At 41.5% G+C, this 12,707-nt stretch overlaps 1 protein-coding gene across 6 annotated transcripts in view; it reads right to left on the bottom strand.

Moving 5' to 3' along the window:
* SLC25A24 (solute carrier family 25 member 24) overlaps positions 1–12,707 on the bottom strand; it is a 34,671-nt gene that overhangs the window by 17,614 nt on the left and 4,350 nt on the right. For 3 of the 6 annotated variants that reach the window (XM_083846764.1, XM_083846763.1, XM_083846762.1), the window contains exon 1: positions 6,703–7,079. The exons of 1 other annotated variant lie outside the window; for it this stretch is intronic. In XM_083846764.1, coding sequence (XP_083702890.1) covers positions 6,703–6,885 — 183 coding nt within the window. In that variant the 5' untranslated portion in view covers positions 6,886–7,079. Of the gene's footprint in view, positions 1–327; positions 387–4,952; positions 4,970–6,702; positions 7,157–12,707 lie in introns of those variants that run through there. 2 more of the 6 variants (XM_083846765.1, XM_083846767.1) reach the window with 2 other exon arrangements.

Genomic DNA, 12,707 nt, shown 5'->3' on the forward strand with positions numbered 1-12,707 from the left:
AACACATATAAGCGTCCCAATGAGTTATTACATTACTCTGTGCTAAAGTTATGAACTTCAAAACATTCATAGCTACAGTGCAAAGAAAGAGAATGCAAGATAATACAAGTCTTAATGCTTTTACGTACACTTTTCTTTTTAATTCACAGTTCAATGTTTATGTTATGTGTTGCAATTATTTCTGTATTCTGTATAAGCCTTCCCATTCTTCTGGTTACAAAATTCAATTGTACGTGGAAGGTGGGGCTACTCAGTACAAATGATTGCCAATCATCTATTCTTTAGCTTGTTATTTCAGCTAATTAAAGCAATGTAAAGAGTACTTAACAGGAAGTGATCCATCAAGAAGTTACTGGGCATTTCTGGCTTCCTATCATGCTATCTACCTACAAGACACAATAAAAACAAACAGCAGTTAAAGACTCATAATTGGTGCAATTAGGAGTTCATTGTTCTGTAATCTAATAATAGAGCTCCAAAGGGCACAGTTACAAAAATCACACAGAAAATCCACCAGCACCAAGGTAAGAACAGCATGTCTTCGAACATTCAGAAAGTTCACATTTTCTTTCAAAACTTGATATTTATCTTACATAGTTATCTCAACGGCAACCTTGCCATTCCCTTCTTCTCTTCTCTTCCTATTCTTTCCCCCTTTTGGAGCCAAAATAATTAGCGACAGTCATTCATATAACTCTGCATTCTACCATTATAAATTTGTGGACTGTACTCCTGCTGCAAGCCAAATTCAGCCATAGCTCAAACACATGCAACTCTGTTTACTGAACATGTATCCTACAATATTGAAAAATGATGGTGTTTTTTTTCCTACCTATATATGCCAGGACTACAGAAGTTTAGGACACAATGATAACCCAAAACTCAGTAGTAAAGATTGTTTAAATCAGTCTCGTCATTCTGCATCAGTTGAGGGATAAATCCAAAACAAAGCGAAAAGGCTGAAAGTCCCAGGATGCGCCCACACATCACCCCAACCAATGAGCCCAAATAACACACAAGGGAGACTGCTGGTAAGTTTAAAAACACCTACACAATACTGCGTTGTGAGCAAAACAGTCGTTGGCACTACCTCTGAAGAACCCTCAGCTTACTGAAATGCTCCATTCTTATTTGTTCACTTCCTTCCCGCAGGATGCTACCAGCATTTAAACAGTACCCAAGCAGGTGACCTGTCAGACCCTGACACGACCTCCCACCCCCATACAGCAGACTTTTGCACTAAGAGATGTAGCTGTTCCATCAGCTACAGAGTAGCTTCCCCTTCCTGTTCTTTGCCCTGAGCACCTCTCTTCTTAGCAAGACTGAAGGGCCAGCCACAGCCTTCCCATTGGTTCATTTCAGGTAACAATCTCTATAAAATGAGCCTAAAAAGGAAGAGATGCGAGCTGTGAGTGTGCTCTCCAGCATGCATTGCAGAAGCCGCTCCCACAGGACCTGGATAAACTCTCAACTCACAACTATGAATTAGATTCCAAGAATCTGAAACAGCGTAAATGGGAGATGCAAACTATCCTCCCTTGTAACTTCATTCAGCATTCCTTGCAAGTTACGCTTCTTTTTTTCAAACTCTGAACATACTTGGTAGACTAACTTTTCTGACAAATAAGACTATTCTACTGCACAGGCATCCCTACCTTGCACACATCTTAGAAGATTTACCAGTGTACCATTGTCACCTGGGACACACTGCTGTCTCAAAGCAGTGATTTAGCAAAGCATTTCAACATGTGGTTAAGAGATCTTCCAGGGTGGGCAGAGGGGTTCACATATTTGGTACCTAGCATTCTTGTATTTTGCACAACAAGAAGAATGAGTCGTTCACTGTACCCTGTTCAGGGGAAAAAAAAAAACAAAACTATCAAGTTAGTATTAGAAAAACAATTTTTTTCCCTCCTTGTATGCTTAAAGTGTTATGAAAATTAAATTAAATTCATCTTGCTATTTCATATGGATACTTGGTGACTACAGCATGCATCAGTTAAAAGCTTCTGAAGTTGTGCATGTTGAAATCAAATAACTTAAATGTTTGCTGACAACTGGACTCAGATATATTACTGAAGATGTTTATGGTATTTCACAATTAAGTCCCTATAATGAGACACATTTCTAACACCTATTATGACCTGAAAAGCAAGGTTTAAAGTAACTAAGTAGTGCCATTTCTCAATAAACACGTGACATCTGTTTTTTGTAAAAGCAGAAGGTGTCTATCCACTCTAAACCTATAGTATTAGTTTTTGGCATACAACTAAGAAAAAAGTTTCATTTCACAAAAAAATGGCACTGAGAGACATAGAAGTGGAAAAGATTTCTGCTTCTACAGACTGAATCTTCATGTCACGTATGGTAATGATTTCTAAGTGTAGGTACTGTGTAGAAGCTGCTAATGCAACTGGCGCTTTTTTTATACATTCCTAACCAAAGTACAACGTAATGAAGAGTCTTCATTTAATTTGGTCTACTAGCCTTCTAATTTTGCCATATAAGGGAAGTTATCAAAAGTAAGAAGAGCGCAAATAACATAATAAAACAGTGGAGAAATATTAACAGCTATGTTTAGCTTAGTTACTAAACAAATATCTGTAAAGGGATATGCTTCTGGGCTAAAAACAGCTATAAGTTTCATGGTCTGAAGCACTACTAAGCTCAAGTTTTGAAGAGGCCAGAGAAAAGCTCAGCATTCACACCTGGTTCTGTTCTCACCTGTGGTCTCACACTACAATGCAGCACTGTAATACAACACAGGAATCTGGTCTGCTTGACAAAATTCTTAGTTCCTTTTATTTTAAATGCAGCAACACACTTCAAGTGTTCCAAGTATTTTTAACATAGCTGGCCTACAATTCTCATAAACACAGTTGACTACTCCAAGCAGATCGTACTCCGATTGCTGAGAATTTAGTCTCTTTGGGCCTTGTTTCCATTACATCACACTGTACCTTCACGTGAGTTATCTCATCACACTGTTTTATTTTCATTTAAAGCCTTATTGTAGCCAGGAATGACAAGACTTATGTCTAAATCTGACAGTCAGTCTAAATAAGAACATCATATTGTTTCCAGAATGTAGTTATTCATTTCAGTAACATCTTGCTGCTCTTAGCTCCGGGACTCAATGTATAAATAGTACCTGAATGTGAATGCTTGGCTGTTTCTACCACAAACTGAAGCGTGAAAGACGGAGTTTGCCTCCTGCAGGTTTACTGTAAGGATTGATTGCAACAGAAGGAAAGCGGGAATAAAAATAGTATAACCACTCACACCATTTATGGTACTCACATCTAAGAGACTCAGTGCATTTTGAAGACACAGGATGAGATCATTTGAGATCTGATCCCAGCATCTATTTTGTATCTCTACCAGACAACTCTGCTAATCAAAATTGACTGTACAATAGCTGTTAACGGGGCTTGTAGAGAGCCATTTGATACTGTCATCGCAATCAACTCCTTCTTTGTAGGTGCTAATATACGAAGTCAGGAATCTTTTGTAAAGCTCTGCAAAGTTGTCCATTCCTAGCAAGCAATATACTCTAAAATATAAAACAGGAGTCATCCTGGCAGCCTCTAAGAAGTACACACTTTAGACTTTTTAGTGGCTTACTTTTCTGTCACACGCTTACAGGAGGCAGGTCAAGCAGACCAGAGTCAGAAGCTTCTGCCACTTTGCGCGATGAAGTCTTTCTATGGAGAAAAAGATTCTTCCCTCAAGAAGAACGTGACCTACTTCCAACACCACATCTATTTGATGTCTACAATATTACTTCACCTAGAAGAGTGTCTCATCACACATTAAGCATTAATAAAGCCATCAAGAAAATGGATGAAAGGTCAAACGAAAAGAGCATACTGTTGTCTACTACCCAAATGGATAGCAGCTTGCTAACTTCTAAACGCATGCGTGTTCCTTCCAGAAAGGGATTACATACTGTTTCAAGAGAAAAGAGGAAAGCAATATTAGTAGCACAAACACTAATTTCTAGTACTGTGAAGGTGATGACTGAGGATGACCCAAGTGACTTGGCAGTGAAAACACACAACACCCACCTGGTAGCCTACCAACAGTTAACCGGGGTGAGCAGCGCTCCCCTCCAGTACAGTGACCAAGACTGCCCAGCACGTCTATTTCACTACACGCGGGAGCATTTCTGGAAACCTAACCCCCACCTGCACCTAGGAACAAAAGAGTGCAAGGCCTGAAACCCTGACCCGGCCACTAGGAACTGAAGTCTACTCTTATTCAGCACATCCAAAGGTCTGCCCACACCCATAAAACCACTGAATCAGCAGTGCTGAATGTGTAGCCATGTTGTATATTTCCAGGTTTTATTTCCTTACTCATTAGTTGTTAGCAATTATAAGACTATTTCTGCCTCCACAAACACAAGGAGTACAATTGCATGCATAATTTTATTAATAAAATGCCTTTTTACCAAGTAGTAAAAAGATATTTTACTGAATTAAACATCAGTTTAGAGCTTGAAGTGGAGCAAGTTGTAGAAGGCAGCTTCTAGCCTCAAGGAACAGTACAGGAAGCAGATTAGCTACGTAAAGACAGGAAAGAAACTGGAGGCAAGTCTTAATGGGGGTCTCATTCTAACAAGTCACTTCAAGTAAAAATCACGTGCATCGTTAAGTTTAAAACGGTGAACATATAAATGCTGCAGTACGCGGCAATAATTCTTCCACCCATCTCAGACATGCAGCATGACTCATGGCTTACTTTGTTTCCTCTGTGTTTCTCAGGCAACCAAGACAGCCAGTTTGGCTCCCCACTACATCCACGAAAGTGTAGCTTATCTCAATTGATTTCATGGTTTCACTTCCAGTTTATCCTGCAGCAATCGAGGCTTTGGCAGATACTTAGATCTGCACTTTGAATGGAAAATATCGTGCTGAATACAAGAAAAAATCATTTGAAATTTCACTTACAAGTTGTTCCAAAGTTAAGATATACACCGTGTCTCAGGGCTTTCAGTAAATTACGTTGGAAGACCATCCCCATTAATTGTCAGAAAACTGGGCACCTATTCCTCTGTTGTTCACTCTAGGTTAAAAACACACACTGTTATAGTCAAACTGGCACAACAGGTTTTCAACAATGCATCCACAATGCCTGAGTGAAGTCTGCAACTAGTGACATGACATGACTGACAGCTCTCACGGGGAAGCAGACCAGACTGTCCCTCCTTTCCAGACCAAAGTCTGAGAACACAAGATACGCTTGTAAAGATGTTTGACCAGAAGCAATATTGAAGTGAATGCATGCTTAGGACTTTCATTTATACTCTCACAATAGCATCATTCAACTCCGGAGACCTGTTGGATACTTTTCCTTAAGTATATGAGACTGAGTTAAATATAAAGAGGTAAAATAGAGACCAAGTAATGAAGAAAGAAGAGGCCGCATCCCAGGATTAGCATATAGTCACTGACATTGAACGCCTTACCCAACACACCTGAACATTGCAGTCAAAATTTAGGTTGACTTTTCTGAACCTCTTTCCAAAGCTACGCAGTGCCTAATGCAGGCATGGCAGTGGAATGCTGATCAGTCGTCATATTGAAATAAAGAACAGCATTGTTAAAGTAGTAGCTCCAGCACAGACCTCCGCTGTACCTGTTCAGCCTAACTGCAGCTACGTCTGATTTTCAGAAGTGCAGGTAAAATACAAATTCTTCCATAAAACCTGGATGTCACGCCCGTGCCCTCTGAATGATGTACAAACACAAACAGTACATGCCTAAGTACAAATGCACACTGTTGTTAACACGAGTCCAATCTGTACGTCTTATGTGACTGCAGATACAACCTACTTTCTTTGCAAATGAATTGACATCTCAATGTGCCAGCTCTCAATTTACTAACCACAGACAAAGACAGTGTTACGACTTTTAAAATTAACTGAGCCCACTGAAGACAACCTCACCAGCTTCCATAAGCAATACCTTTTAGAGAGATAAACGCTCAACCTAAAAGCTGCCTTTTCAGCACAATTTGCCTTATCACACAACTACTTACACCCATAGAATTGTGCATTAAATGATTTCATGTTCTGATCCTGAGGCATCAATGATGACAACTAGAAAACGGAAGTTTCTCTCCTAGGTACAGGTCAGGTTTGCTAGTGTAACAGCACTTAGACACTCGATGACTCAAGTTTTACTGACTCAGGAGGCATCGCTAATAAAAGAGGACAAAAGAATGCAATAGTCCAAGCGGATCCCTGCAGAACCCACAGCCCAGTGACAGCTGTCTGGTCTGTGGTCTGATGGCCGAAGTTACAGTGTGTTTTCACGCACAGGAGCCTCGCTATGGGACACTGCCTGTGCCATCCCACATCAGCGTGCTCACAGGAAGGCAGCTTCACGAGCTGGAGCTGACACTGCCGCCGGCTGCCACACGGACTGAAGCGCAGATTCACTTCCCCGCTGCCCAAAATACACCTTCCCGTATTGCGACCTAGACCGTACAAAACACGGAGCGGCATCCAAAACCCGCGAGTCACCCGCCGTGCCGTGCCGGAGCGGAAACACACTACCACACACCACGCAGCCAGAGCCCACGCGGCCGGGGGGCGGCCCGCGGCAGCAGCAGGCCGAGCCCCTCGGCAGCGGAGTCAGCGGCAGCACCCTTGGGTGCGGGGCGGCCCCGGGGCCCCCGGGCCCTGCCCGCTCCTACCTCCTCCGCCTCCTTGCCCAGGGGGATGCCCATGGCGCGGAGGCCGGTCTGCAGCTCGGCGATGTCCACCCGGCCGTCCTCGTTGAGGTCCAGCTTCTTGAAGAGGTTGGCGTAGCGCGACTCGCCCTCCCGGCCCCCATCGCAGGCGGCGGCGGGCAGCGCCAGGCGCAGGAGCTGGAGCATGGCGCGGTGCTGAGCGGGACGGGCGGCGGGGCACTCGCCGATCGGCTCCCGCAGGAGGGGCCGCGGTGCCACGGACAACGCCTGGGGCCGCGCCCGTGGAGGGGAGGAGGGAAAGGGAACGACGAGGAGGGAGCGCCGGGCCGGGCCGGGCCAGCAGCACCGCCTCGCCCCCGGCGGGAGGCGCCACGAAATGGCCGCTCCCCCAGTCCCGCCCCGCGGGGCGGCCAGAGGCGGGCGGGCGCGGCCGTGCCTCCGCCGGCCCCGGAGAAAGGGGGGTGGTTCCTTTCACGACGTGCCTCTTTTTCTTACGAATAGGAAATGTGTTTCTTCGTTACATAGCGGATTGGCTGTGCTCGATCGCGCTGCTGCGAATTGACTGAGGGGATGTGCACTGTCGGAGTTGTATCAAGTTAAATAGTTCCCACCCAAGTGCAGAAATACCCATGGCATTGCACAATACACTCGGAGATCTAATTCGGGTACTTTGGATCATCTCAGTCCCCAACACAGCTACAGTCAGGTCAGCACTGAAGCCAGATGAACAGTCACTAGGATAATCTAGAGACCCAACTGCCAGTCTTTCACAGAGCTTGGCTTGTTTAGCCCACTAGAACAAAGGCTAGAAGAGGAAACTCTTACTTCATACATAAATCAGCAGCATAAACGTCAGAATGCAAAAGGAGCTACTTAAAGGGCACGGTTGGTATGAGAACAAATGGATGGAAAATTGTCAGCAAGAAGGCTGTTCATTTGAGAGCCCGTTGTCCGCACAGAGAGCTGCAGTGAACAACAAAGCAACTGAACCGAGTCTCGTTCTCGTGGTGCAATAGGCAGGCAACGTACACCCAGGGCGAGTGTTTCAGCCTTACAGCATGAACTTACTAGCCTTGCTCAGAAAGTAATCAATAAAGCTAATCTGGAATACTGTCTGACCATAGACTACTTATCGAGTTAGACACTATTGAATACGTAACCTTGCATTTTTAAAAGCTATGATTGCATTATAGGTTTATTGAATCAACAAAATTAGGTGGGAAGAGACCTCAGGGGGTATCTACTCCAACCTCCTGCTCAAAGCAAACTCAGCCATGTAGTCGGCAGAGGTTGCTGAAGACTTGAAGCAGTCTTAAAAGCCTCTACGGATTGAGACTGCACAATCTCCTCAGGCAGCCTGCCCTACCACCTCTCTCTCCTCGTCGCTAAGACACTTCTCCCCTTTAACCCAGTATAAGCTTTTGTTTCATTTTGTGCCTGGTGTCTCATCTTCCCACCATATCCCACTGCCAAGATCCTGGACTCATATTTTTTTTTCTAACATCTGTGTAGGTACTGGTGGGGCAGAGGCCTCCATCTAGGCCCCCAGAAAACACATCTCTTGTACCAGGTGAAACAGCCCATGTTCTTCAGCCTCCCCTCACAGAAAATGCTCCAGCCTCTAAACACCCTAGCGACGCCCTACAGAACTCTCCAGTCTGTATCTTTTAGGTACTGGAGAGCCCCAAACCAACCCAGACTATCTAAATGCAGTGTAATTTGTGCTAAGTAGAGAGGGACCATTACTTCCCTTCTTCTGTTGATAAGAGCCTGGGACAATGCTGGCCTTGTTTTCTGCCAAGCCACGCTGCTGGCATGCTCCAGCTTGCTCTGTGCCAAGACCACAGGTCTTTCTCAGCAGGTCACTCCCCAGCCAGTCAGTCCCCCACCTCTATCACTGCAGAAGGTTATTCCTTCCCACACGCAGTACTTCACATTTATCTTTGTTGAATTTCCCAAATTTCAGAGCCATACATACAGATGTATATATGTACACACATACACAAATATTTATCTATTAATATAAAAATATTGTTTTAGTGGAAATACAAGTTTGTAGCTTGAGAACTTGCTATAATTTACCTGAAGTATGGATTAAAAGTAATGCCTGATAGGGGATGATTTATGCCACTTCTTACTTGAATTAAAAATCAAGACAGAGAACCTCATTGTGACACTTTGATTTAAAAAGTACTTGGTAGCTGTCATTTGCACTTGTGAATGTTAGTGTCAGTAGTCCAAAATTAAAGGTAAAAGGTATACTTGTTCTTCCTGAAGCAAGATGAGCTAGTTTTGACAGATTTGACTTTCATAAACGGATCATACATAGTTATAAGCACTACGTTGTGCATTATGCCATCAGCAGTTGTGTGGGAAAACAGGCCACAGAACAGATAAAGCTTGATGCTTCAGGAATTCATATTTGCCAACAGTTTCTGCTTTGACTTGCACACAGGGCAGAAGGTTGAAAGAACAGGTTGTATTTTATTGGCCCAACTGTTTATCTAAGATGTGAAACAAATATCAAACTTATTTCATGGACTGACTCCAGACTTGCACTGGTCTCCCTGAAAATGGAGTAAGCACATGTCTGTGCCAAATGTTTAAGTGCTGTGACTGTAGTATAACTAGATGATACCAATAAGAAAAGCAGGTAAAGGTCTCAAACTTTGCAGGTGGCAACAGATAAACTGTTAGCTCTGCGTCTGTGAGGAAGCCATTACCCTTGTTAAAAGATAGACACTTGTCAGGCTGAAGTGCCCTGCTGCAGGGATGTTCAAGATAGTGACCACAAATACAGTTCCACAACTCTGCTTCATTTACATCTCTAATAACCAGTAAATAAGTCTTCCCCATTATGAAGACAGCAATACCAAAATTATTAGTTCTTCTGCAGATGGTCTTGCATGACAGATTTGGAGACTGCATTATTTATTGAGGTCTTATTAAAAAAAGTTTGGCCATTTTTACCGTGCTTGAAGGAACTGCATAGCCACAGAGGACATCTGTGAATCAGGAGATATGTTTGCTGAGGATATGCATCAAAAACAAGATTTAAATATAATTCTGTAACAATTTTTTAAAAATTGTAACAAAAATTCTATTATATGACTACTTATATCAACACTGAATAGTATCAGAACATGAAAAACATCATATATACATTTTACTAAAACAAGACCTTTTAATTAGTATATCAATACATTTCAAATTACATCAATACTACCCACTTAGGGGAAGTGCTATAAATATCACAGACCCTAAGAGGCTAGATACAGACAATATATTTTATTAATAGACTGAAAGAAAAGATAGTTCAGCTGAATTGCATGATTCAGTACCTACTCTAGATATAGCTCTTTCTGTGAAAGAGAAACACTTTATAATACCCTTAAAATTATGAAAATTGACTACTTCATGAGCCAAAAATCATTTCTGGCTTAACTCTAGGGACTGCTTTGAAGTAGAGTAATTTTTAATGAGATCATATCCATCTCTGCTACAATTGAGAAATGTGAGTACCTCCAGCAATTTTATTGCACCTGAAATAATTATCAGGATACATAGAATAAAATTAGAAAAGACCAAGGCAATACATATTTAAAGGAAAAAGTCAACGTTCAGGTTTCCTGTTGTTGTTTTGGGATAAAATAAAAACCTGCTCTAATACATAGATTTAATTAGCTCAGCCTTATATTATCAACATAGATTTCATCAAAGTAAACATTTTGGAATCGTACTACCTTCTGACAACATGCAATGGTAAATTCAAATTCTATTATTGTTTTTCACATTTTTCTTAACTGTAATACAGAAGCATCTGTAAGTCAAATTGTTATCTGTCAGTGGAAGTTAAGCTAGAGATGCTTTAGCTGTGTTCTGACTTGAAAGGCACAGGTTTTCTTGTTACACATCATGATTTTGAAGGACACAGAACACCTTGTAGGACTGGGGCTGTTACCTGAGTTTCATTTACCATACAGCTTGAAACAGGCATACAACACTAAGGTAGTGATCATTCAGTAGATAAATCAGAGGAACTACTTATGTAGGTTAATACTAAATATGTTCAAACATATTTGGAGAACTGAGACTTCACATACATTTCTTAAATCTCTATGAGAAGCATCATGATTAGAGTTTACTTACCCACGCTACATGTAGCTCCCACTGAACCCACTTTTTAATTTAGTTTCAGACATCAAAATTAATCTACTCCATGGCCAAGACAGAGTATTTACAAGTGCTTGCCACTGGAAGTGCTAGTCTGGGTACAGGTGGTAGCCCAGACATTACATCGAATCAATACCATTAAGTCCCCTAAAGCCAAAGCAAGGGCATATTTAGTTTTTTCTTAATAATACTCTTCTCAGGAAAAAGTGATACAAGTCAGGAACAGGAGTGCCCAGCAGAAAAACAATGCTATGGAAGGCAAGTAGGTGAGCAGATAAACACAGGTCACATTACTATTCTGTCTCCAATGATGATATATACAATGATGCTTCAGAGGATTTTAAAAGCCCAGAGATATTGACATAACCTGCCCACAAAATCACTTGTGCATGAAGAAACACTTAATTCCTGACCTTTTGCAAGTGAAAATTTCTACTTGTAAGATAATACACAACACTGGAATTATTTATTTTATCTTGATATAACTATGGTATTTCAAAAAGTGTTTTTCCCTTGAAACTGAGTTTTATACCTGCTTGAGAAACATCCAGTTTGTTTAAAAATGTATGAAGCTCTCCCAAAATAAAATTCAGGGCTTTAAGTTTGCAGAAGCTTCACACCAATGACAATGCAGAATTCTTACATTACTCATAGTGTTTATCTTTCTTCAAAGAAGTCCTCTGCTATTTTGAGAATGTTTTGATTAAAGATCCTAAATATATTTAGAAACCCATGCATCTGACACCTTTGACTTTGATCAAAAAGGTTATATTTGATACAGAAGACTGAAAGTTATTACTTTCAGAATATACACATAACCTTTTTTTTTGTTGGTGTAGTAAGGGGTATTTGAAAGTAAGGACTGTATTTAAATCAAAGCCTTCTAAAATAACTGAGCAACACCCCTTTAGTTTTAATAGGGATCATCTAAGGATAAAAAGCCACAGCAAGAGAAATCTTCCTCAAGGAAGCTCTTCTCTTAAAGGAAATATAACAAGGATTCAGTAACATACCTAGCAGGGCTAGAACCCACCCTGCAACACCTGAGGAAGGAGAACAGGCATCAACATCCACAGCAATTAGCTTTCAACAAGACACATCTGAGGTGATATCAGGAACATAACACAAGGCCAGGTCAAATACTGCTGATCATCCACCATCTAGTAATTATGGAATAGATCTACAGTGACAATACAAACCTAAGATCAAACTGAATCAGAGGCCACAACAGCATATAGGGGGAAAAAAACTAAAAAACTAAACCAGACCAAGCAATATCAGAGCTTACACAAAAACTGTTGCCCTGGAGCTGAGCTTAGGTCCCTGGGCAGGGTGTGGGTGAGGCTCCAGGTGTGGCTGGTCAGGGCCAGAACAGCTCACTGGTGTGCTTGGGGCCCTGACTGAGCATATAAACTCTCACACCGCCCTGTGAGTCTTGGATATATGCAGGGTCTGTTTGTAGTGGGAGCTGCTAATGTTATCTTGAGAGGGTCTTTGAAGGTTGTTCATCTATTTTTCATGTTTTTTAACTAAAGTTAAGTGTATTCAGAAAAGTTAAGCATAGTCAGACTTTATTTAAGGTATTACTTAATAGTTGTACCAATTGTATTTGTCAAATTTTCAGCAGGAGCAGGTTGTCCACCTGGTACCTAGCTCTCTTTTTTTCTAGTTCTTTTATATCTCAATATATTCATTTCTTAATAGTTCTTTATGTGCTTATTCTGTGTAACTTTCAAGCTAATTATGAAAACTTCTTCATTAATCTGAAACTTTTTTCTAAGAACTCTGGAGTTGTGTGTTTTGGAAAGAAGTGCTTTTCTGGTATTACTTCATGC

Source organism: Anser anser (assembly GCF_964211835.1).
Source record: "Anser anser genome assembly, chromosome: 8".
Lineage (NCBI taxonomy): Eukaryota > Metazoa > Chordata > Aves > Anseriformes > Anatidae > Anser > Anser anser.